Source organism: Macaca mulatta, chromosome 9, assembly GCF_049350105.2.
Source record: "Macaca mulatta isolate MMU2019108-1 chromosome 9, T2T-MMU8v2.0, whole genome shotgun sequence".
Lineage (NCBI taxonomy): Eukaryota > Metazoa > Chordata > Mammalia > Primates > Cercopithecidae > Macaca > Macaca mulatta.
The window spans coordinates 60,595,535-60,622,385 of record NC_133414.1 but is presented as its reverse complement, the minus strand read 5'-3'; the positions used below and the strand labels follow the sequence as shown (position 1 = coordinate 60,622,385).

At 47.7% G+C, this 26,851-nt stretch overlaps 1 protein-coding gene across 3 annotated transcripts in view; it reads right to left on the bottom strand.

Moving 5' to 3' along the window:
- ARHGAP22 (Rho GTPase activating protein 22) overlaps window positions 1–26,851 on the bottom strand; it is a 158,775-nt gene that overhangs the window by 91,661 nt on the left and 40,263 nt on the right. For all 3 annotated transcript variants that reach the window (XM_002805637.4, XM_001108619.5, XM_028826341.2), the window contains exon 3: window positions 19,548–19,635. In XM_002805637.4, the coding sequence (XP_002805683.2) occupies window positions 19,548–19,635 (88 nt within the window). The remainder of the gene's footprint in view (window positions 1–19,547; window positions 19,636–26,851) is intronic.

Genomic DNA, 26,851 nt, shown 5'->3' with positions numbered 1-26,851 from the left:
AAAGCGTAGATAGATGTTGGGGTGGGGAAGGTCCCTTGTTCCTCGGGGTTTTGCTGCAGAAACTGCAACTCTTTGAGGGTGTTCTGCCTTCTGAGAACACCTCCGCACTCTGCTCAATCTGGTGGTGAGGTCTCTGCCAGACGAGGGCACTGGGCTGCCCCAGGGTGGTGGGCACAGAGCTGGTATCTTCTAAGCTGGCCTTGGTGTTGCCAGTGAGATGACAGCTGTATAGAAATAGGGGATTGAGCCTGTGGAGCTGTCCCCAGGGGAAGGAAAGGGCTGCCAAGTCTCTGCAGGGTCAGGTAGGGAACCTTCATGCTAGAGGACAAAGTTTGCAAGCTCTTGTGCCCTCGCCACTATTTTCCAGGGTGAGTTGGCCTCAGATGGCCAGGTCAGACCCAGCTCTACTGTTGCATAGCTCCAGAAGACCACTGTCCCCCCACCTGCTAGTTACTCAGTACCAGGTTGACTCACTCAACCTCCAGTGCCTCTGTTTCCCCACTTCCTACAGCCAGGCCTCAATCCACCCAACAGACCTCCTGTAACCCAAATCTCAAAAAACATTTTTCAGACTGCGGACACCAATTCATTAGAGGGGTCATGAAATCAATTCTGTGGGCTTTGTCTGGAATTTTTACGAAAGAGGTAGACTCACATAGGACAGAACATTCCAGAAGATGCAGAATATAGGAATAGCAGTGTTTGCTGAAGCCTCAGCTTCCGTTGCCCTGGGCTCCCAGGGGGCAATGTAATGTCTATTTCTTATCAAAAAAAAGTGTGAAAACACTGTGTTGGTGTATTTGTCTCATTCCTTTCAGAAAACCTGGGCTCTTTGTGCAAATTAGTCCACAAATTTCTTTTCCTCCCCCAGCTCTCTCAACCAATCACCCCTCTTCTACAGGCCAAAGAAGGGCACCATCCTTGCCAGGCCACTCAATAAAAAACAAAACCCATCACCAAGGACTGCAAAGATTTCGCTGATACAGGAATCCCAGGAGGCCAGCTGCTTTCTAGCCTTGCATTTGCATATCTAAGAGGGCCACTTAAGTGACCCTTCACAGGACAAAGAAGGTTAGCTTCTCTTAATTTTTAAAAAATGAAAGGAAAGAAATCCTTCTGGTTTTCACATTCCTTCAGGGCAGCCTTTGCGGGGTGACTGGTCTTGCAACTCTGCTCTGTTGCGTCAGCCAGAGGGTCCTCTGCTTCTCCAGCATTATTCCTGCGACCAGTATTCGTGGAGCCCTGCTCTGTGCCAGACATGGAAGATTGTGGACCAGAGCCCCTACCTAGAGCCCTCTCCTCATCCTCTGGCTGTGTACATGTGATGAGGACAGGTGGCTCACATCCCTATCCAGCCTCGCTAGGGATGTGTTGCTCCTATCCCCACATGCTCCAGCTCTGCCCCCAAGTCCATCAGAGGAGGCCTGGTTCTCCAGGATGCTGGAATTCTCAGTCTTTCCTGTGCTGACTTGACGGGAGGTTCTCATGTTTACTGAGCATCTGCTGTGTACCAGGCACTGCTGTATTCCAAAATCTCTGCCAAGGGCCTGCAAAGGTCATTACTGTCACCATCCAGTGAGACTCAGGGAGATGAGGTGACTTTCCAAGGTGGCACACATGGGGGGGTGGGGAAGCAGCAGGTCCTCTTCTGGGTCTCTTGGATGCCTGCAGCTCTGTTCTTCCCACCTGACCATAGGCCTCTGGGAGCAGCACGGGAAGTCCCAGGGGCTGTGCCTTGGGCCAAGCAAATGATACAGCATGGCTGGAGCAGCATGCTGCATGGATGGAGGTGCTAGGCAGAGAGAAGGTGCAGGAAGATGGGGGACCTGCCAGGAGTGGACAGCAGGAACAGGAGCTTGGTCTTCTGGCCCCTGAGAGTGTGGACTGGATTCCAAGGTTAGTGAGCATGGGCCCTGCTGCAGAGGGCCAGTGGCCCTGACAGTGTCACTCCCAATGCCACAATGGTACGAGTTTTCCATAGGGATGCCATAACGAATTCCCACAAACTGGGTGGCTTAAAACAACAGAAATTTCTTTGGTTAGAGTTCTGGGGGCCAGAAGTCCAGGATCGCGGTGGAGCTCTAAAGGCTCGAGGGAGTAATCCTTCCTTGCCTCTTCCAGCTGCTGGTGACTTCCAGGTTCCCTAGCAACCCTTGGCTTGTAAACACATCCCCCAACTTCTGCTTCTGTCTTCACATGACCTTCTTCCTTCTGTGTCTTTGTGCATCCTGTCTGTCCTCTCCTCTGCTTATAAGGACACCAACCATCGGATTTGGGGCCACCCTAATTCAGGATTACCTCCTCTTAGTTCATTTCATCCACAAATACCCTATTTCCAAATAAGATCACATTCTGAGGTTACCAGCAGGCATGAATTCTGGAGGACACTATTCAACTCGAGGCAACAACTTCCCTTCTTTCCCAGCCTTGGCCTTCCAAACTCTGTCCCCTCAGTCTCAAGTCAACACTATGTTCTTGGAACCCACAAAGGCAACTGACTTGCAAAAGACTCTCCAGACCTGGTGTTTTTCAGTAATTGTAATTCCAGTTTTTGGGATTCTGGTATTCCAGAATAATGTGCTTTTGAGAAATGCTGAACTATTAGTATTTTTGTGATATGTTTTTTTAAAAAATTAGAACTATTTACACCTGGGAATACACTACAGTAGGCGTTTGGATCCAGTAAAGGAAAGCTTGTTTAGAAAGCAGTTTTCTATTCTTCTACAACCCAGGAGGAGGGGAACTACGCTGCCTCCATCACGATAGAAATTTTTATTCTGCTTCAGAGACTTTCTAGCCTGGAATTTGCCCCAGGTGACCCACTGGCATCTCCACCTACCCACATGAACACTGGAGAGGATGACCACAAACCAGGAACGCTTTCTCTGAAATGAAACTAAAGCTCATGATCAAATAAAAAAATGTAGTTCCTGCCAACAAAAAAAGAAGGGAGTTTAAAATAAAAGATATCTTCTAAAGTGTGGAAGAAGAAATGGAATTACTTGAAGATGAAAAACTCAAAGGATAATACTGGAAATTAGTTTGAAATTTAGCTTGGAACATCTCACCATTGCCTTGACCAGCCTAGAGTAAAAGAAAAGGTTTCAGTGGCTGGAAAAAATGGGCACAAAAATGTGCTCATGATTCATATAACATCAAATAGTAGATTTTCATTCCAAATATTATCAGTAGTTCCTTTACCCTATAGGGTTTAGTTCATTACTTTTGAATAGCATTTTATTCATGTCATCTGCTAACAATTAGTATGAGAAGGGTAACATTTTTAACATTTATATTTCATAGATTTTTGTTTTCACTTAATGCTTCTAATATTTACTTTTTATTTGAAATGTCTAATATTTTAGCTGGATTTTAAAATGTTAGGTATTCTGAACACCTTTTCATAGAAAATATTGATAATCAGTGTTGGTGTTTTAGCAATGCAGGGAATAAATACTTGTATTCCTTCGTGTTGTTTTGCTCTGGTACTGCAATTGTAATGCTGTACTAATCAGCTATTGGTAAAGAGCTGTAAAATAATTTAAATACATTGACTTATAATAAAATGTTTTATTTAAATTAATTTAGAGCCCTTACCAATAACTAACAATGTGCCAAGCAACACGTTTAACATCCTATATGGAGCTACTTTTGTCACAGCCATTTTTCAGATGAGGAGCCTGAAGTTTACAGGGTTCTGTGATTTGCCCTGGGCCTCAGATCTGGGAAGAGGCTGAGCCGTGATTGAAAATCAGACAGTATGACTGAGCACCTCGCCCTTAACCATGACCCCACAGTACAAATAATAAAGGGTGTCAAATAAGTCAGCCAATACATAATAAACATCATTTTCTAGCCTTCTTTGCATTTGAGTTTATTATGTGCACTAGTACACACAGACTCTAACCCCATAGAGATCAGGTAGGTAAGATAAACTGAAAAAGCAGCTTTTGCTCTTGTTGCTCAGGTTGGAGTGCAATGGCACAATCTCGGCTCACTGCAACCTCTGCCTCCCGGGTTCAAGCGATTCTCCTGCCTCAGCCTCTCAAGTAGCTGGGATTACAGGCATGCACCACTGTGCCTGGCTAATTTTGTATTTTTAGTAGAGATGGGGTTTCTCCATGTTGTTCAGGCTGGTCTCGAACTCCTGACCTAGGTGATCTGCCCGCCTTGGCCTCCCAAAGTCCTGGGATTACAGGCGTGAGCCACCGCGCCCAGTCAGCTCCTGTCAATTCTTTATATGGTGAAAGTAGGCCCAAATTTACCTTATAGAAATCTATATATTTTTAGTGGGTAAAATCCTGTGCATTGAAAAATATTGCATGAGCCAAACAAAGTATGTCTATGAGCCAGAATCAGCCCATGGGTAGTCAGCCCTGGTTTGCAGCTCAGCTTTCAGCCTGAGAACTAGACCCCATTTCTTGTTATTGTTGCCTCTCCCAACCATGACTTTCAGCATTCTTTCTGCTTTCGGATGATTGCTCCTTCATTGGTTTAATTTATCAAGCACCTTTAAAGAACCATGCACCTTAAAAGCAGCACTTTGGAGCACAACATCAAGGCTACCCCACCCTGAACTAGGAGTTCTTGAGGGAGGGGATCACATCTCAGGAGCTCCTAGTCCAGAGTTGGGTAGGCTTGATGTTGTTTTGCTTGAAAGTGCTGCTTCTCCAATTTTAAGATGCACACAGAGCACCCAGCACATACTGCAAGAACAGATTCCGTTTGAGGTGGCGTGGGTGAGGCCCTAGGGTCTGTATTTCCAACAAGCTCCCAGGTGATGCTGATGCAGCTGGCCCATGGACCACAAGCTGCATAGGAAGGACCTACTCTGAGGAGCAGCCTGTGTCTTAGAGGGTTCCTGAGCTGATGGTTGGAGGAGCCTCTGTAGTTGGGCTTGGTTTCTCAGAGGTGACCTGGGTCATTCAACCCCCACCTACTAATCCCCTGCCACATTCCTCCCCACATCCTAATTTATCTAGGGATTTAGTCTAGCTGAGATCACTCGTAAAGAATTTTATCTACATCTTTGTTCTGTGCTGGCACCAAGCATACTTCCTCCTGCGCATCACCCCTTCCTGTCCGGTGAGCTATCACCATCTGAGGGATTTCTGTGCACATCCTTCTGTGTCTCAGTGTCACAGAACCGTGGTGCCCAGCACCAGCCTGATCTTCTGTGAGCCTCCTGCTAAGAGTGTGGCCCTGCTGAGAGTCAACCTGGAGTCTAGAACCATGCAGCTAGCCGAATCTAGAACCATGCAGCTAGCCGAGTCTAGAACCATGCAGCTAGCCCACTGCAGGGCAGGATGCACCCCTAAAGGTCATGGAAGTGTCCCCCTGTGTAGAACAGCCTGTGGGGTCAGGCAGGCAGGCAGAGTGTCACACTGAAGAAAAGAGGCTGGGCCAGTGCACTGGTGTATAGACCATGTTATGCACCCAGGAAGCCAGGCTGGTCCAGGCGGGCTGTCCTATTGGTGAGACACTAAAGGCGCCTTCCGGTTGGCATCATTCAAGAGATGTGGCTGCAGTTTAATCACCTAATTGAGACCCCGGCCTTGATCTGCAAGGATGAAGGTGCAGGCCACCCTCCAAGGGTGACATTCCCTGTTGCACTTCATGGGGGAAGTTCGGTTAAAGGCTCCTTTGCTGTATTGGACCTGGAAGAGCCACCTGTGCAGTGTGTGCTGGAGCCTTGCTATCAGCAGGTTGGACAGAAGGCTGTAGGGCAGGGGCCGGGTGCTGGAGGGAAGAGCACGGCACAAGAATGTGGTGGGAGCTGTGCATGCCCGGCCTTTGGAGAAGCCACTTTCCCTCTCTGGATGTCAAGTTTATGAATGAGATGAGGACCATGATAAGATGTCCACCGAACTCAGGACTTGAGCTCTGAGGGCCAGTGCATCTGCAGGAAGAGACCAGCAAGGAATGTTCGAAGGTTGTACCCGCAGGATGGAGCCCAGCAGGACGGAACAGAGGGCCACGTCCTGCATTTAAATTCAGAAGCTCATGGTCAGGGCCAGTTTCATGGCCTTCAACTAGGGCGTGTGTTCAGTGACAACCCTGCCTCTTGAAGGGCCCTGCATTTAGAATTGAATGCTCTGTGGTTGCTGTCTTGAAATTCTTTAACATTCTATCTTTAAATCCGTGTTTTTTAAGTGACGTCGAATGGGCCAGTGGAGCGTATGCTGAGGGCTGAGGCCCTTCTGCAGTCCTGTCTCCTGCTGCCTCCGCCTCCTGTGAGTGGGTTTTCTTGGCTCCCTCCAGCCTCCTGGTTCCCAAGCCACTGCCCCGTCTCTCTGGCCCTGCCCAGCGGCTGTTGTTGTCTTCCCCTTATGCCCGGCGGAGGCCCGAGCACAGGCATGAGGAGGCCTGGGGTTGGGGGCAGGCACCCCAGAGAGTTTTGGGGTGGAGTACGCTTAGGGTTGGCAGTGCCAGTGCCAGAGGGTGGGTGCCTTTGTGGGGATGGGTCTGTCGCCCACCCCCAATCCAGGTGCCTAGTGCCTGGCAGAGTGGAGGCTGAACACCCTTGGGGGTGGCCGGTCCACTGCAGGCTAGGGGTAGCAGGCTGTGGGAAGAGGAGCTGCCTGGCTGGCCTTCCTTGCCCAGGATGGTGTCTGCATGTAGAAAGGAAGGCTCCAGAGGAGAGCTGGGGAGGCTGAGCCCAGGAGTCATCTCCCTATTGGTGCCCATTTTCAGTACACCCTCAGCAGAGCACCCCGATCCCAGTGACTGGTGGTAGAGGCACCTGGCTGCTGGTGGGCATGTGTGGAGCCACTTGGGTGCCCCTGGGTGTCTGTGAGCGTCTGTTCTCACTCCTCAAGTATCCATGTGCCCAAGGGGACACACCAGCTAAATATCAACTAAAAAACCTGGTGCAGGGGCTATCCCTAGGCCCACATAGGGATGTGCAGCCCTTCCCATCCATTTGTGTGGCCATTCAGCCCTGCAGAGTCCTCCTTCCGTCACAGTGGAGGAGCTCAGAGCTGCAGGGAAGCAGGGTGGCCTCCAGGCTCTTCACTGCCTTGGGGACAGCCCTCCTGAGCACAGGGCCCAGAATCAAACACAGTCCAGGGGCATCTCTCTGCATCCCAGACTCACACCACCCTGAGTGCAGCCTCAGGGCCCCCGTCTCTGGGGTGGCTCACCCACTCTGCTCAGGACCAGTTAGAGAATTTTTGGGGACTCAAGGCAAAAATTAAAATGCCCTGTATTATAAAAGGAAAAAAAGTGCCATTAAAGGGATTAAATATAAAGTTTTTTCATTTTTTTCTGCTGTCTCTTGACCTGTCAGTAAGTAGCTCTCAGACCAGCAGCACCAGTATTGTCCAGAGTTCATTAGAAATGTAGATTCTTTGACCCACCACAGGCCTCTGGAGCCAGGGAAGGGCCAGCAGCCTGGGGGATTCTGACATGCCAGGAAATTTGAGAAGCACAGCTGTAAAGTGATAATTATTAAGTTTTTTGTTTGTTTTAAAGCAACACAACTAAAATATTAAAATATCATTGGAAGCGTGTTTGTCTATGACAGATAAAAGAAGAACTGGGGGAAAAAAAAAAAGAGAGAGGCTGGGCGCAGTGGCTCACGCCGGTAATCCCAGCACTTTTGGGAGGCCGCGGTGGGCTGATTGCCTGAGGTCAGGAGTTTGAGACCAGTCTGGCCAACATGGTGAAAACCCATCTCTACTACAAATACAAAGAAATTAGCCAGATGTGGTGGTGTGCACCTGTAATCCCAGCTACTTGGGAGGCTTAGGCAGGGGAATTGCTTGAACCAGGGAGGTGGAGGTTGCAGTGAGCCAAGATCGTGCCACTGCACTCCAGCCTGGGCAACAGACCGAGACTCTGTCTAAAAAAAAAAAAAAGAAAGAGAAAGGACTGTGTGGCGCCAGGGGAGAAACCGTCTGCAATTCTGCGTATTGTACTTCACATGATGGTCACAGCCGTCTTGCCAAGTAGGCAGTTCCCCTTCTATGATCAGATGATGAAAATGAAGCTCATGGGATTTAAGTTATTGGTTCAGGATCTTTTAATGAGGGAGTGGCAGAGCTCAAATGTGAATCTGGCTCTGTCTTACTCCAAGACCGAGGCTCCCACACCCTCCCCATCCCTGCTGTTCTTTCTTTGTTCATCCTTCCTTCTTTCTCTTTCTCCCTTCTCTTCTTTCATTTTTGCCTGTAGAGCGCCTGTTCTATGCTAGTATTCTCCTCTAGGCCCGTGCTGTCCAATATGCTGCCACCACACATGTGGGTCCTGAGCACTTGAATGAAGCAGGTGTGTCTGAGCAACGGAATTGTCAATTTAATTTAATTTACATTAGTTTAAAAACTGACATTCAGTTCCATTGCTGAAAAACCTTTAAGTATGTTTGGAATAACTTGGGTATGTGACTCTACTACTTTTCAATCATACATTTTATGAAATCTAAATGACGATCAAAGATGGCTATAGTTAATTAATATATTACATCATTTCAAATAGCTAGAAGGAGGACAGTGAATGCTCCCAACACAAAGAAATGGTAAATGCTTGAGATGGTGGATATGCTAATCACCCTAATCTGATCACTGTACAATATATCTATCAAAACATCACTATGTACCCCATGAATATGTACAATTATTACGTGTCCATTTAAAAAATTAAAATAAATAAATATAGATCAAGTACTTTCAGTGAAAATTTAGTGTCTGCATGGAAATGTGCTTTAAGTGTAAATACCAATTTAGACTTGGAAGCAAAAAAGAATGTGGAATATTTCACTAATGTTTATTTTGATTACATATTGAAATGATAGTATTTGGAGCCAGTAGTTTAAATAAAATACATTATTAAGAATAATTTCACTAGTTTTCTTTCCTTTTAGTTTTAAAAAAATTTAAATTTTTAGTCTTTGTGAGTATGTAGTAGGTGTATATATTTATGTAGATGTTTTTACATGTGTACTCACTAGAAAATTTACAACCGCAAACATGGCTTGCATTACATTTCTATAGAAGAGCGCTGCTCTAGGACACGATTTTGACCAAAGAAATGATCCTGCTCAACGGGCCTCTTTCCAGGGAGCCTGCAGGAGTTTCCCACACCTGGTCCTTTGCTAAGTTGAAAGAAGTGAGGCTAAGACAGGAAAACCCCACTGCAAGGCCAGGAAGTGTAAGAGCCACTCCCACCTCAGGGGTGGGGATCACTCACAAACTTCTCATCTAATTTCATTTCTGTCATTACCCATCATCTGGCGCTCTGCAGACAACCTCAGCAGGGGCTGCGCGAGGTCAGGCCAAGACTCAGGCTGGCTGGTACCAGGTGCCGAGACAGACCGGTATCAGCATCCTCCCCACTCAGGCGGCGGCTAATGTGATCAGGGATGCTCTGGGCATGTCAGACGCACGGTATCAGTCTCCTCTGCGGAGTAATCTGTGCACACTGGCTCCCTTTCAAGGTCAGGCTTTCCTTCAGAACAGCAGGCAGCAGTCTCCTATCTGCTCCAAGGGCAGGCTGGATAAGGCCAGGCAGCTACAAGCTCCATGCCTGAGGGCGACTTCAATGACCTTGTGTAGCCATAAGAAAGGCAGGAACTGGCTCCCTCTGGGCAAACTTGGCTATAGAATGCCCGCTGGTGCCATTCTACTAGGTCAAGCAGACACCTCAGAGGTCACTGGGCCAGCCCTCTCATCTTACACCCGGGGAAACTGAGATTCAGAGAAGAAAAGAAACCTAACCTGGTTGCCCTTGAGAGCTAGGGTCTGAGTTGAGTCTGGAAGCCACTTAAACAGGCCCCAAGGCAGAGATGTTGTTAGTGATCAGGACTCCCTGGCTTGATCCTGGAGAACTTGGCACATTCACTTGTAAATGCACTGGCTTCTGCGCTGCCTCCCACAGGGGTCCCTGTTACTCCTGTGGCAGTGTGGTCTTTTCTGTCAACACTGCCAGAGTGGGGGTGGGCATAGAATAGACATTGGTGGAGATGAGCATCAGACATTACAGTCCTTTGTAAGCCCCTCAGTCACTCTACCCTGAGTGATCTTTCTAACACATAGTTTTGGTTTTCTTTTTAAGGATTCAAATATACTTTACTTCTTTATAATGCCATATTTTAATGGGTACATGGAGCTTTTACTTGACATCAGTTATGATTTGGGTTATAAACAATTCAGTATGACACCAACTGGGATGATTACTGATCTCTCCATTCCGTTAGGGGTGACCCTGGCAACAGGGCACAGATTCCATCCTATTCCAATTTGTGTTGCAACATAGGTCCATCCGGGCAGTAGAGAAGGAGGCTCCCCTAGCTAACATGGCATTACCATATCTGTCATGAAAATCATGTGTACATTTCTGGCTGCTCTACCTTTCCATTGTTTGCTGAATACTTTGAACTCGGAGGTTACTTACTGTGCTGTTGGCCAAGGGAAATCATGAAGCTGAAGATGAAAGTATAGCAATGCAGCTGCTGCTTTGGTGCAAATTCGCTTCAGGTACCTTGCAAATATCTCTGAAAAGGCCCAGTTTGGGTTTTAGCCATCCCTCCTGTCAGTTGAACATGGTCAGTGACTAAAGTTCAAGCCTCTTTGTCCAGCATCCAAGGCCCTTCGTGACCTGGTCCTGTTCAACTTTCTACCCGCATCATCTGCTCCCTGAGCCTCCTGTACTGAAGAGCTCTCCAGCCTCTGTGTCTTGCATACTCCAGCCCTGACTCTGGGAAGGCCCCTCTCCTCTCTGCCCATCTGGATAATGTTTGCTTTTGTGTCAAGCCTCAGCTTGAGTGAAACTATCCCCAACCACTTTCTGGGGAAAACAAGTCCTACCGGCTGCTCTGGGCTCTCAGTCAGGGACACCTCTATCAGAGCACTCATCACATGGCATTGTGATGAGATTGGGTTGCTGTTATTAATCATAACGATTAATGATTAGAGAGCATGCAGGGAGAGGGGAGCTTATCTAGACCAGATACTTACCATGAGCCAGGATCTGGGTTCTCACTGAATCCTCACCACAACCCAAGGTGCTTGCAATATTCCCACCCCACTGAGGCACAGAGCACCTCTGTGACTTGTCAAAACCCACTCAGTCCCTGAGTGGCATGGCTATGCTTCCATCCAGCTCTCCCTGACTCTGGCTTGGAGAGATGGGTGGTCTGGAACAGCACTGACTAGACACTGTGAGGTCCTTGGTGTCTGTTGAGAGTGCATGGAAAATGGGCACAAACAGGAAGATGGCTCCCGGACTCGCCTCCCCAGCTCTTCCTCGGAAGCTTCCTTTCTACATGCAGACACCAGCTTGCCCAGGCAACATCTGCATCCGTGTGTGGTGCGTCTGGGGACAATCAACCCCATGACTCTGATTCCCACAGGACACAATGCTAGCTTTGCTACTACCATGGTCTCTGAAGACTGGTTGGAGCTGAAAACCCAAGACCTCAAAGCCATCCCTATCCAGGCCTCCTATTGCCTGCAGGATGCCCATCCTGTGTTTGGGGAGTTGGGGGGAGGTCCCAAGGAGCCCAGTGGGAGGGAAGGAGTGTAGACCTCTGTGGGAGAGCAGGGAGTTTGCCAGGCCTCTGAATGGTGCAGCTGGCGCCCGAGTCTCCTGACCCTGATCTTGAGAAATATGGGGCTCCCAGCCCAAAGCAGACAGGTGCTCCAGGATGGGGACTAGACCCAGGCCTCAGAGCAGCTGTGGTACCCTTCGCATCCTTCTGCACCAGAAAACAGAGCACTCTCCTCCTCCTCCTTTTCCTCAGATCCAGGGTGGCCATTCACATCTTCTTCAGGCTAATCCTCAGCACTGCACACTTAGGTCCTTCCCCACAAGTAGGAATTGCTCCTGAGTGTGGGGTCGGGGGGGCATTGGCTCAGTGCAATGTTGTTGAAAAGGCACCCCGTCCTGGCCCCTTGTCTGGCACTTGGAAAGGGCAAGGCCAATGATGTTTCACTCAGTCCTGCAGAAATATACTCATGGACCATCTGGAGCAGTGAACATTTGACAGAGCCTGGCTGTTTGTCATCTACTCTCCCCTCTGGAAGGCACCCAAGTTCCTTCGGAGTCTCCTTGCCGCCACTAGGTGAAGCCTTGGGAGGGCTGGTCCAGATGCCAGAGTGGACAGGCCCTCACCATCCCAGTGTAGTCAGAGGTGGTCATGTAGCCTAAGCACAGATACCGTGGTCTCTGAAGACTGCTTGGAGCTGAAAACCCAAGACTTGGGGCTTTCAGCAAGTGAGCCATGCCGGGATTGCAGAGCCAGACGAGATTCAACCTTCCCAGCACAGAGCACCACCCGCTTGCCACCCCAGCTCCTGACCCCGTGATAGCCCAGTCGCCTGTCCCGTCCACAAGTCTCACTCCCATCCCATCCCTGATTTCTGGTGAATTTCCCCTTTGCTAGAGTTAGCCAGAGCTGGCTTCTGCAAACTGCTCCCTCCAGGACTCTTAATCTCCACTCCCCCGGCCCCACCCCATTTACAGTTACTCACTAGAAGAACTCATGGCTCTAGTCTCAAGCCTGCAGCCAACCCACTTGGTTCCCTTTGATAGCACCAACCCACTTGGTTCCCTTCAATAGCATTGTGCTAATTCCAGAAGATGGATTTTAGCAACGAGTTACAAAGCTTAACAGATGACCTAATTCGTCTCACCAAACACGGCCGTCTTTTGGGGACAGGTCTTCTCTGGGATCTTAGCAAATCTTTTTGCCCAGAGTGCCAAAGCAGGTATCTCCACTCCCCACCCCTTCCTTGTGGATTTAAAGCCTGGGGCTGGATGCCAACATCAGCAAAAAGCCCAGGTCTGAGAGGCCCCCAGGATCAAGTCTGCAAGGGGTAGACAGCTTTCAAAGGGCTGGGAGGGGCAGGGTTTGCCAGGCAGCTGCCCTGGCAAGAGAGAAGTACCAGGTGGGCAGGACCTGGGGGTCCTTGAGTCTCAGTCCCTTTGTGGGGCCTGGGTCTTTCATGTCTGCCCCGGGGGAGCCAGCCTCAGCATGGTGAGGAAGAGCAGGGCTCTGGGGTTAGAGCTGGCTCAAGCTGCAGTTCCACCGCTCACCAGCCCTCAGATCCCAGCAAGTTACTTAGCTTGTCAGAGTCCCAGGGGCATTGCCTGTTAGATGGGTTAGTAGATGTTAGTCCCAGGAGTGCGGTGAGGATAAACGTGGTGTGCTCAGCCTCATTCCTTAGAAGGAACTCAGTGAATGTTTAGCCCACTAGCACTCATACACACCTTGGTCTACAACCTCAGGCACTCAACAAATATGATATTTATTAGAAAGAATCATGTTAATCCTATCTCCAAGCCCTATGCTCCCAGGCTGGAAGGGAGTTTAGTCCCAGCTACTATTGAGATGGAGGGAAGGGGTCCTCTTTGCTGTGGTCAGGTTTACATGGGGTCTGGAAAAGGAGGATGGGCTGTTCTCGGTCCCTCCTGGTCACCTGATGTCTTTACCTGCAGTCACTTGGGGCTGGAAGCTAGGTAGCTCCCGTGCCTTTCTTGACCATGGTGTGTCTGTCTGAGGTGGGACCCTGGTGCCTGGAGCCAGTTTTCCTAGTGGCACCATGCCTGTCACCTTCCTGGGGCATTACTGGGGGCAGGGTGACCAGTCTAGGGGAATGCTTCCCTTCTGACTCTGTCCACATCAATTATCTGGGGTGGGAGAACAGGGGATTTCTCCTTTCTGCTCCAGGGACCTCACCTTCCCCCGAGGCAAGTGGCCTAGGGAGAAAAAAGGGCCAGGAGATCAAAGCACAAACCAGCATCTTATGTATTTTATGGTCCTCCTCCTCCTGGAATAATAATTATTAGAAATAAAACGTGGTTATAGCTTTTCCTGCCCCCAGTTAACTCAAACCTCCTCTCACTTCCCCTGTGAGGCCCATCTCATTCACCCTTCCAGGACTCTAAGTACCCCACTGTCTCTACACCAGGGGCGGCCTCTCCACCTTGGACCCTGAGCCCCCTCAGCAATGTTTTTTGCAAGCCCTCCAGATGAGGCGGAGGCTCACTAAAGCTTGAGAACCACTGCCTGATGCCATTCTCCTGCCACAGAGGACAATTTTTCATTCTGGCAGAAAGCTTAACCTCCTGTTGCTTCCAATCCTTACATTAAATTCAGTTACCTATATGCTGAGCACCTTGAAACTAAGGTGTGAAGGAGACACACAGCCCCTGTGCCCACTGTGCTTGCCCATTGCTGCTTCTGCCCAGCTGCTCTCCCTGATTCTTCACCTGGCTGACCCTCACTTAACCCTCAAAGAACAGGGTCGTTGTCACTTTATCCTGGAAGTCTCATGTACTCCCTGCGTGCATTAGCGTCCCCTCCTCTGGGCTCACACAATTGCCTTTTTACCCTTCTCCTAGCCCTTCTCATCCTGTGAGTCAATGTCTGCCTTTCTGCCTGTCTCCCTGACCTTGTTAATTCTGTGAGGGGAGGGAGGTGTCTTTCTTACTCCAAGTTAACAGATCATTATGCAGAATGGCAGAACTACTGACTGTTCACCAAACCAGGCTTGCCTTCCTCCTGGAAAGAGCTGGACTCCATTTCCCAGACTCTCTTGCTCCTAGGTGTAGCCATGTGACTGCATTTTGGCCAATGGGCTGTGATGGGATGATGGGGCCACTTCCAGACCTGGACCAACACACCTCCCAGGCATGATGGCCTCCTAGCATGGAAACAACTAGGATGCTTTTGCAAGTCACAAGTTTCAGATGGTGAAACCATGAAACAGGAAGATTCTGGGAGACCAACTGCCTGCCAATCACAAGTGTTCTTTTTTGACTTTATATGAAAGACAAATACATTCTTGTGTCAAGATCCTGAGATTTGGGGGTTATTCCAGCAGTTCACTTACCCTAATACAAAAAGCTAAGCTCACTGGAGAATAAACATGAAAGCTATTTCCCCAATAACTATGCCTATCACTTCCCACCTTCCCTTTGAGTAGCTGCTGGCTTGGTGATTTTCCCAGGGTCCAAAGTGTGTGCCACTCTTAGTTATTCTAACAGTCTCATTAAGGATGTCTCCAATCCTTAATTCTGTTCCCTCACATCTGGATCAAAGTTCTTTCGTGCTGCTCCCCCAGCACTGTGGCCCTCGGGGATTGGGGTGTGCTGGCGTAGATGGGGGTTGCTTCTCCTAGACTCTTCCCTGAACTGCACCCTGGGCACTGGGGTGGGAAGGAGGCAGAGGGGAAATGCAGACATTTCTTTGCTTGCCAGGCAAGGTTGCAGTTCCCTCCCTGGTGAATGGTGTTGTGAACTGGCGCAGGGGCACCCTCCCAACCAGCTCCTCTGGCCACTGGTGATCTGTTGTGAGTTCTGACCTCAAATCTCAGCTCACTTCCTGCAGGTGGCATCTTGCCTGTCTGCCCTGCACTAAGAGAATTCCAGAAAGTCTGATGGCCCATGTCACCCTCTTTTCTCCATCAGTGCCCAGGCCTGTGGGCCCACAGAGGCTTCACATTCTGCTCCTCTTGAGAACTGGAGCTTATGGCAGGAGGTGTGGCTGGCCCCACTCTCTGCTTGGCAGAACCCCATTTGCCATCAGTCCTCAATTAGATTTTCCTTGCCTGGTAACCATGAAAAGCAAATCTTGTGTGTAAGCAACTGTCCAAGCAAGACACAAATGCCAGTCACCCTTTCTCTCAGCCTCCCTTAAACTTTACAAGTGGTTTTCCTGCATGTTCCCACAGCTTCAGGGAGGAGACCCTCACCTCTGCCCAAAGCAATTGCTCCCACCTCTCAGTACGCTTTATATACTGACCATGTCGGGGAAGCAGTGGCAGGCCACAGCCACAAGACAACGGAAGTCCCACTGGCACGAAAGCCCCCTTATGACAGTGTTTTCTCTGTGTCTTGCTCAGTGGCTGGATGTGCAGGTTCTCAGATGCTTTTGGAACCAGAGGTGTATGCTGTATCAAATTCCAAGACCTCCCAGCTCAGAGGGGAAAAATGCTAGAATCTGTAGGAAGCCCCAGATGGCCAGATGCCTGTGTTGGAGGGCAATTTTAGTGTGTGCCTTTGGAAGCCAGATGGCCTGGTCTCAAGCTCCACTCCTATCTAGCTGTGCTGGCTGAAAGGCTGGGGGTGGGCAACAGGGCCTGCACTTTCTGGCCCAGAACTGGCAGATCTCTCCACTAGATGGCACTCACAGTATAATGTTTCCTCACTTTAATTCTACTTTGAAAATATTGTCATTTTTTATACCGTTGAAGAGCACAAATAGAACTATGGCTGAAAATTTACATAGCTGATTCTACGCATGACCATCCTTGGAATTCTGCCACATTTCCAAGAGTTGCCAAGTTTTCCCTCCTCTTGGGGGTGCTGGCTGGAGAGTGAGGGACCATTGTGGTGTGACTGGTGCCACAGGCCAGCACACGCATAGCCTGGAAGTGACCCTGGGTTTGTCCTCCTTCCTCATATCCTGCCCTGATTTCCCGGCCTAGGCCCAGACCCCAGGCGGGGCTGTTAGGCTCCTTCCTGCGCCTGTTAGTTCACTGCTCTCAGAGCCTGCCACCCGGCAACCTCGGAACTGTAGGAGAAGCCCTTGTCCCCCCAGCTGCACTCGCCGCCCCTCACCCACCCAGCCTGAATTTCCTCTTGGTCTTTGCACATTTCCCCCAGGGGCTGTGCTTGGTGCACACTGGCATGGCCCACTTGGTGATACTTCCTGCTCCTGCCCCCAGGTAACTGTGCTCGGCATCGTGAGGATAAGTCCTTATTGTGCCTTGAGCTCAGGAAGAAAATGTCCCCAGACTCCTTAAGGGCAGAAATTGACCCCTGCTCATCTCAGTGCCCCGCAAGGCTGGCTCAAAGCTGAGGTCACACTACAAGTTTGCTGAGTTGGACGTGAATGGGTTTCTTGGCCTTCCTGTGACTGCATGTTGCTGTGGTTTAAGGTGGGTTCATCCAATCTTCTTCTTATTCATTTTTAGCCCCAACATGGCATACAGCTGAAGCCTCAGTCAGAAACTGCTGTAACAGGAAGCCCACCCTTCTGGGGTCAGGCTGACCTGGGAGGGTCCAGGCTCCCCTACCTCCCAGCTGTTTGGCCTCGCAAGATTCACCTTACCCCTCTGGCCTGACACCTTCATGGGCTACGAAGGACGGGGAGCTTTGCCAGCTGCAGCCAGAACCAAGCATGAGCTTCGAGTGCAGCCTCCCAGGTCCCATCTGAGCAGGTTGATAGGAAGTACCCCAAGTCTGGAGCCCCCAGTGGGAGGGGAGCAGAGGGGACCACTCTTGGGCCCCGGGCAGCCCTGGCATTGTGCTCTGCTCTGCAGATAGCTGCATCGCACTCTGCAAAGGCTGACTAGACCGCTCACCGCCCACCACCCATCCTGCTCTCCCTGAGCTGCTCAGCAGCTGCACGAAGGCTGGAGGGCAGAGATGGGCAGCTCTGGGGATCTGTAGGAACCTGATGAGCAGGCAGGCTACTGTTGCTGTGCTTGAGACAAAGGAGTTCAGGAAATTTCCTTCCTGTAACAAAGTCCTTAGACGTCCCCAGCCCAGGTAGGGAAAATGCTAGAATATGTAGGGGTCCTCAGATGGCCAGGTGCCTGTGTTAGAGGGCAAGGGAAGTGTGTAGCTAAAAGCCAGAACGTCTGGGCTCAAGCCCCAACTCCGCCACTAGCTGTGTGTCTCGCTGGGGATTCTTTCTAATCCCCATGGTCTGTTTTTGTGCAATAGGTGTGACGACATTCCCTATCTTAGAGGGATGTTGGGAGTATTGTGGGAGGCGGAATAATCGTCCTCAAAGATGTCCATCTTCTAATTTCTGGAATCTTGTGACTATGTTACCTTATATGGCAAAGGGTCTTCTCCTACCGCCCCCCTATACCTTCAACACCACTGGCAAGAGTCAAATAAATTCTTGTAAATAGCTCTGACCCAGATAAAGAACTTGCACACAGGTGATGTCCCTTATCTGGCCTATGGGGCACACACTCAGTGCCTTTCTGAATTGATGACTGGAGTGTGTTGACCTCTACCTTCTAGTTCTGGCCTTGACTCATTACCCCTCTCCCTGGGGCCAGGGGCTGCACCCCTCCCCTAGATGGCAGGGCCCTGCCTACCTCACTACTTGCATTTCTTCTCTATCTTAACAGCTGAGACCTTTTCTCCTGGTTCCACAGTCAACCTCTGCTTTCTACTCCATACCCCAGGATCCCTTTGTTACCACCTTCTGATGTGCAGTTTTACTACAAAGATTCTTGCATTAGATGAAAAGGAATACCCAAGTGAAACCACAGGTACTTGAATTTTGCACAGGGGCATACAGTTGGAAAGGGTGTTTCTGCACTTCAACTTCAGCCTGTGCCCCTGGGAACTCTAGTATGGATAGGACAAAGGTAGACATGCCCCTGTCCCAGGCAGGATCTGCTCATACCTGTTCCCAAAGAGCCTCTGCTCGTGCCCTGAGCCTGGGGTGCTACCTCAGTGGACAGCCAATAGATCATTTCTCGGGATGGCTGGGCTGGCTTTACTGCTTTGCGAACAGTCATAGACTTACTAGTTCACAGGGCCCCAGTGAGGCCCTAGCACTCTCAGTTCATAACCACCGCTTCTCAGGATGTCTAAATTCAGCTGACACTCTTGGTGCCCTACTCAGATCCCTCAGCACTCACCGTTCCCATCACGCTGCAGTGGTCTGCTTCCTCAAGCACCTGCAACTGTTCCTGGAGGCTGTCTCTGTCTGCAGAGTTTGGTCCATGTGAGAGGGTAGGCTGGAAATGTCGGTTACTCCCCAGAAAGCAGTTCTCAAGGACTGGGTGGTCGGAGTGGGTGGGTAGAGCCCCAGCCTCACTTCTTGGATGAGGCCCCTCTGAGGCCTGTTCTGCACTGTGTCCGGAAGCCCCTGCGGGAACTGAGCCAGGGTGCCTGCAGCAGCAGTCCACTCACTAGCACGCCCTGGCTGGCTTTCCTCCCTTCTTTGACTCCCTTCCTCATGCCAGATCCTTGTCTCAGGCTCTGCTTCTGGGGGAGCCCAAGCTAAAGAAAACACTGGCTGACAGCAGAGCCAGCCCTGCCATGTACGTTGGCTTCTCTGCAAGGCACTTTTACTTAGTTCGTCAGCAACGACATTGTCAACTTGGAAGTTTAAAATATTGTTTTGTAACTGCTAACGTGACAGTAGAACAGTTCTTTAGGAAAATTATTCCCCTTCCTCCTGCCACATCCCAATTCTCTGCCTTGAAATTTATAATCATCCATACTTAAATATTCTCAGTCTGCGCTAGTGTTTTTCCCTGGCTTTATTTCCAGGTATTGTGTTTACTTTCACCCTGAGATGTTCCCATTGACTAGTTTCTTTCCTTGCATTTATCGTGAATTTAGAAATCCTCATTTCACATTACCCAAAAGCTCATTGTCCAGATAATTGATGGGACTTTCTAATTTCTTGCCCATGTGAGTATCCTGTCGATTTGGCCCACATTTCCGAGTCATGCCTGGAGACTGTGCTGTGGCTCCTGTGGGAGGAGCGTCATGAAGGTCCGCCCTTCCCAGGCCAGGGGCATGGAGACACCCCCACCAGGGCAGCAGAGCTGGAAGGTGCTCAGGCCTACCTGGACTGATCTCAAAGAGGTGCTTCCCTGGGTCCTCAGGGCCAGGAGGAAGTTCGGTCACCTGTGTCCCTTGTAGAGAAATAAATCCCTAAAAAGGAGGCAAACACAAACACAGGAAGCATGAGATGATGGGGAGGGGACTGCTGTCGTCAGGGTCCCCAGAGAGGAGAGGTTAGGACCTGGGGCCTTCCAGGCCCTGGCTGGGAAGGCTGGGCCTCAGCGAGGGGCACACACCTCCTCTCCCAGGCAGAGATGAGGCCTACTCAGGGTCCCAGGTGGATTAAGGTGGACACTGTTGTCTGCATACATGCTTGCAGGAGCTGTGCCCACAGGCAGGGGGAACTCTGGAGCAGGGAGGGAGGCTGCCACCACTGGGAGTGCCTGATCCAGTGTGCCACCTGTGGCCTTTCTGGGCCAGCAGGGTTTTAGGCTGGAGGGGGGTCAGGGAGAAGCCTGGTACTGTGGCTACTGAGGCAACATGGGGGAAAGGATCAACAGATCTGTGTGCATCCAGTCCTGCCACCTCTTGGCTAGGTGAGATTTCATTTATTTACCTATGAGGTAGGAGTCAGCTACCATGCGTATGGTACCCTGCTACAGAGAGTGCCAGGTGCCTGGGATGCATGTGTATGCATGACAAAGGGCGGCTCCACCTGCTCTCTAGTGCTGAGGTCTGGCAGCTGGGCTGAAAGATGTAGAAAAAGAGCATGGGGTGTGGGGATCGGGAGGCTGGCTTTGAGTCCCAGCCTTGCACTTCCAGGCTGTGTGATCTCAGGCAACCCGCTCAATGTCTCTGAACCTGTTTCCATGTCTGCACAATGGGACACTAAGTCACACGTCTCAGGAGGGTTGAGATGCCAGATTCCCATGTGGTAAGTCCTACTCAAGAGAATGAGGTGTTACAACCGCTGTGACTGACCCTTCCCCAACCCCCAGGTTAGGCAGGGCCTCCTTTATCCTCCTTCTGTATGTCAGTGACTGTGAGCTCTGCTGAGGTCTTTATTTCATTCTGCTTGGTTTTGCTCAACTCAGACTTGGTATGGCTTGACTACACATTTTTGGTCCTCTCAATGGGAAACCCATTTTGAATTCCATTGCTGCAACCAACTGCCTGGGTTCAAAGCCTGGCTCAGCTACAGAAACATTGTTCAACCTGTCTGTGCCCCAGTTTCCTTATCTGTGAAACAGGAATAATAAAGTACTTTGTGGGGATGTTTGGAGCATCAAATGAATTAGTACTTGGAAGTTCTTAGAGCAGTGCCTGGTACACAGTTCTCACTGTGTAAGTGTTTGCTCAATAAATGCCTGCTATTATTGTATGTCAGGGCTCCACACCTAGTGGGTCACCGTATCCCTGTGTCTGCATTTACCCAGGTGAGGGGCAAAGTCACCTGCTGCATCCAGGTCGCCTCCTGCCCCAACCCCCATGTGAACTCACAGAGTACACCCCCCCAGTATTTTCCAGGCAAATCCTGGCTTTCACAGGGTGATGGGAGCCTCCCACCTGCTGCTAGAATCTTGTGCCGCAAGGACACATGGAAATGCCTCTCCTCATTTAAGCAATGTTAATGCGGAAAGGCAGAACGTCGTCCTTACCCGCAGATGCTTGCTTTAGAGGAATTACAGCAATAAACCAGAGAACCAGCTGGTAATCTTTGTAACTGAATTAACGGTTACTTTCTTGCTAGAGAACTTGGAGCTACTGGAAATAAATTAGGATCTCAGCCCCAGGATGGAGAAATGTGCTCGTTAAAGGGCATGGGTGAGATCCATCACTAGCTAATGGGATGCTTCTCGGGCGTTTGCTGTTTCAGTAACAGAGTCCCTGTGTCATTCTGGATACTTTGCTGTTTTTTTTCTGTGTCCTAAAATCTGTCATCCATACAAGGAGAGTAACAACACTGACATTGACATTGCTTTCTACTACAGCTAAATGGAAACGCAGTAATAGCTTCTGCTTATGAAGACTGTACTATATTCCTGGCTCTTTGCCTAAATTATTGGACTTAATGTAGAGGCCCCAGGGGGTAGGTACTACCATTCCTGTCTTCCCAGACAAGCAGACGGAGGTCAGGAAGGTGATGCAACCAGCCCTGTGCCCACCGCCCACAAGGGTGTGCTGGAGACATCGGCTCAGGTGTGCCCAATGCTGGAGCCGCAGGCTTTAATCTTTGCTTCCCTACCTTTATCATGGCAGCCAGCAACTGACTTTGTTTACAAGAAGCCACAGTGGAGAGCCAGGCTCTGACTGTGGGATCCACTGCTCACTTCTCAGGGGAATCTCAACGTGCCCCCCACCACTGCAGGGGCCCTAGCACTGTCCCTCGGCTGCCCAGATTCCTCTGCCTCCCACAGGTCAAGAATGTGGCTCCGGGACTGGGTGTGGGCTGGGTGCCTGGGGAGCAGAGGCTGTCTGCTCTCCAGGCCCTGGTATGACGTTTGCTAAGACTGTGATGAAAAGACGTGAATGGAGTCAGAATATAGCATTAGCTGAGACGCTCAGGGTAGATCTCAACATTGAACATGCTTTGGAGTCACCCCAGGGCTTGTTAAAACATGGAGAGCCTGGTGTTTTGGTGGTGTCTAATAATGGGGTCTCTGAAAACTATAAAGTACCCTGATTTGGAGTGTTTTTTAACTTCAGCTATATAAATACCCTCCCCCTCCATGGCCCATTTTATGACGTCATTGCATGTGGAACTGAGAAGAGATGCGCCATAGTGTTTGTACCACATGTATGCAATGCATGTCAGTAACCTCCAGAGCTTAAGACATAGTACATGAAGTCATAATATATTAAGTTAGGAAATGATATATTTTGAGTACTTTTTAACCTTTGTTTTTACTATAACTCATTTATTGGTAGTTTTTTGTGATTTAATTTTTGTTGTTGTTGTTTTGTTTGTTTTGTTTTGCTTTTTTGGGTATTGCTCTGTAGCCCAGGCTGGAGTGCAGTGTTGCGATCATGGCTCACTGCAGCCTCGACCTGCTGGGCTCCAGTGATCATCCTACCTCAACCTCTAATTGGGACCATAGGTGTATGCCACCATGCCCAGCTACTTTTTGCTATTTTTTAATTTTCAGTAGAAATGGGGTCTCCCTATCTTGCCCATGCTGGTCTTGAACTCTGGGCTCAAGCAATCTCCTTGCCTCGGCCTCCCAAAGTGTTGGGATTACAGGCGTGAGTCACACCACCCAGCCTGATTTAATTTCTAATAGTGTAAGTGTTCAATCAGAATAGTGCTGGACCCCACTCTCGAGTTTCTGACCCTATAGGTCTGGGGAAAGTAGGACCATTTGCATTTCTAACCATTTTTCTGATGCTGTGAGCCCTGGGGAATACACTTTGAGAACCACTAGTCTAGGGACTCTAAGGGAAGGTGGCCAGAGGATGATGCCTTTTTCATGAACTCACTCAGCACCTTGGTTTCCTCACCTGGAAAATGAGGACAATAATAGTATCTGCTTCATGAGGCTGTTGTGAGGATTAAATGATTCGATATCTGGCCCCAGTGGCCTTTGAGAGCCTGGTTTTTGCCAAGATTCTGTGCTTTAGACGCATGTAGGTTACAAGAACCAGTACCTGCTTCTAGCACCACAGACAGTGCCCTCAACTATGAGAGTCCTGGGAATTCTTTGAGGAGCACAAAGTGAGTGTCAGCACTTTGCCAGCTGGCCTTCCTACTATAGTGCCAGGTCAGGGCTTAACTGTTTGTATCTGGGAAGGAACCAGGCACACAGTTTGCACCTAGAACTGCACAGTTTGCAGACAGGCACCTGGCTACAGAAACAGTGTGCAAACTCCAGGCACATGATAGATTTCCACAAATGTTGGGCCCTTTCCCCCTTCCCCATGTGTCTGAGCTCATGTTAATTTGATCTCTTAGGGCATTGCTCAGCCTATGTATCTAAGTTCCTCCTGAGAGGCTGCAGCTGACTTAATGCATCTCTAGCTCCATACAAATGCAGCCCATTGGTGTAAGTAGCTAATGGACAAAGTATGTGCCATTCTGTCTGCATCTAGGAGGGCTCAGTGTTTGCAAGTTTTAGACATTGCAAAATTGCTTTCAAAAAGTCTTTATCAAATTATGTTCCATCAAAAGTGTATGAGAATGCCCATTTCTGTATGCTCTTCCCATTGCATAGTCATTAAGTACTGACTGTCCTTTTAAATGGAATCTTATGATATATTTATCGACCATTTGTATTTCTTCTATTAATTCCTTGTTAACATCCCTTACCCACTTTTCTATTGGGTTGTCTTTTATTTTAACAATGTATTTTATTTAACATATTTATCTGTATTGGATAACCCAATATGTCCAAAAATCAGCATTTCAACAAGTAATCAATATAAAATTGTTAGTGAAATATTTTACATCTTTTATAGTAAGTCTTTGGAATATACTTACAGCATATCAGATTTACATTCCAAGGTTTTATCAAATATATGTGATCTATATTTCCATCTTATCAAATTTGAAGTAGATTCTTGTACCAAAATTGTTTCAGATATATTGTAGTAGGTAGAATAATGGCTCCCCAAAAGATATGTTTGTCCTAATCTCTGGAACATGTGAATATGTTATATTACATGACAAGCATTTAATTAAGGTTGCAGATAGAATTAAGGTTGCTAACCATCTGACCTTAAATCTAGTAGTTATTAGAACTCCAACTTAATTATTTTATTTCAAAATTGTCTGACTATTCTAGGCCCTTTAAATTTGTATATGAATTTTAGAATCAGTTGGTCAATTTCTATTAATAGAAAAATGCCTACTGGGATTGTGATTGGGATTGCATAGATAAATTTGGGGAGAATTGACATCCTAACAATAATAAGTCTTCTGACCAATGAACACAGTATAACTCCTCATTTATTTAGAGCTTTCATTTTTCCCAACAATAATAACTCATTTTTTAGTTCTAGTAGCTTTTTGCAGGCTTCATCAGATTTTTGACATAAACAATTATGTTGGGTATGGATACAGTTTTACTTCTTCCTTTCCAATCTGAACAACTTTCATTTCTTTTTCTTGCCTTATTATACCAGGCAGGACTCCATGAAAGTGTTTTATGGAAGTGGTGAGAACAAATATCATTATCTTTATCCTGATCATAGGGAAACAGCTTTTAGTCTTTTACCATAAAGTATGATATTAGCTTTCAGTTTTCCATAGATGGCTTTTCACAGGTTTAAAGAAACTCCCTTCTATCCCTGGTTTTTTGAGAATTTTTATCAGGAATCAGTATTGAATTTTGTCAGGTGCTTTTTCTGAATCCATCAGATGATTTTTTTTCTTTCTTCATTTATTAATATGATGAATTACAGTAATAGTTTTCAAACATTAAATCAACCTTGGATTTTTGGGATAAACCCCACTTGGTCATTATGTATTTTCTTTTTTATGTATTGTTGGATTCAATATTCTAAAATTTGGTTGAAAATTTTTTCAACTGTGTTCACAAAGAATATTGATCTATAGTGTCTTTGTCTTGTAATGTCTTTGGCTAGGTTTATATAGGGGTAATGCTAACCTCATAAAATGCATTGGAAAGTATGCTCATTTTTGCCACTGCTCTCCAGGCTGGGTGACAGAGTGAGATTCCGTCTCAAAAAAAAAAAAAAAAAGGAAAAGAGAAAAGGAAAGTATGCTCATTTTGAAATAGATCAATCAAGTTAGAGTTCTAATACTACTTGATTTCAAGACATTGTAAAGCTGCAGTAATCAAAACAATGAGATATTAGCATTAAAAGAGACTGATTAATAAAACAGAATAGTAAGGTCAGAATAGACTCATATATACCTCCATATCTATTTATCTGTCTGTGTATCTGTCTATCTATCTATCTATCTATCTCCATATATGGATAATTGATTTTGACGAAGGTGTAAATACAATTCATTGGAGAAAGGATAGTGTTTCAACAAATGACAGTGGAGCAACTGCACATTTGTGTGCAAAAAAATGAATCTCAATTCATACCTCACACCATATATAAAAATATACTTGAATGAATGATATACCTAAACGCAAAATCTGAGACTATAATATTTCTAGGAGAAAACCTTTATGACTTTGGATGAGACAAAGAGTTCTTGGATATGACATCAGAAGCTTGACTCAAAAAAGAACTAATTGGTAAATATGACTCATTTAAATTAAAAAAACTGCTTTTCAAACACATTAAGAGAGTGAAAAGACAAATTACACACTGGGAGAAATATTTGAATATCATGTATCTGAAAAATGACTTGTACACAAAATATATAAAATACCATCAAAATTCTATAATAAGAGAACAATCCAATTTAAATAAATAGGCAAAAGATTTAAACAGATAATTACTATAGAAGATATAGGATTGGAAGATAAGCTCATGAGATGATCTTCAACATCATTAGTAGTTAGGAAAATGCAAATTAAACCCATAATCAGATACCACTACGTATCTATTAAAGTAAAAAGACTGACCAGACTAAGCGTTGGTGTGGGTGCAGAGGACCGAGAATTCTTGTACACTGTTGGTGGTAATGTTAAATGACAATCACTTTGGAAAATAGTTCAGCAGACTCTTAAAGAGTTAAACATACGGCCCGGGGCAGTGGCTCACGCCTGTAATCCCAGCACTTTGGGAGGCCGAGGTGGGCAGATCATGAGGTCAGAAGTTCGAGACCAGCTTGACCAATATGGTGAAACCCTGTCTGTACTAAAAAATACAAAAATTAGTGGGGCATGTTGGCATGCACCTGTAGTCCCAGCTACTCAGGAGGCTGAGGCAGGAGAATCTCTGGAACCTAGGAGTTGGTGGTTGCAGTGAGCCAAGATTGAGCCACTGCATTCCAGCCTGAGCAACAGAGCGAGACTCCGTCTCAAAAAAAGAAAAAAAAAAAAAAGAGTTAAATATACACCTGGGATATGATCCAGCCATTCCCCTCCTACATATTTACCCAAGGGAAATGGAAGCATATTTCCATACAGAGATTTGTATGCAAATCATTGCAGTTTTATTTCTAATATCCAAAAATTGGCTATAACGCAAATGGCCATCACCAGGTAAACGGATAAGCAAGTTGAGGTACCTGCATGCAGGGCAATACTTCTCAGCAATACGAATGAATGAACTCTTAATGCATGCTGCAACATGGATGCTGCTCTAAATAATTATGCCAAGGGAAAGAAGACAGACAACAAGCCAGAGTACTTACTGTGTGATTCCATTTCTATAAAACTGTTGAAAATGAGAACTAAGTGGACCAGTGTGGGGTCAGGGGTCAGGGGTCAGGAGAGGCAAAGGG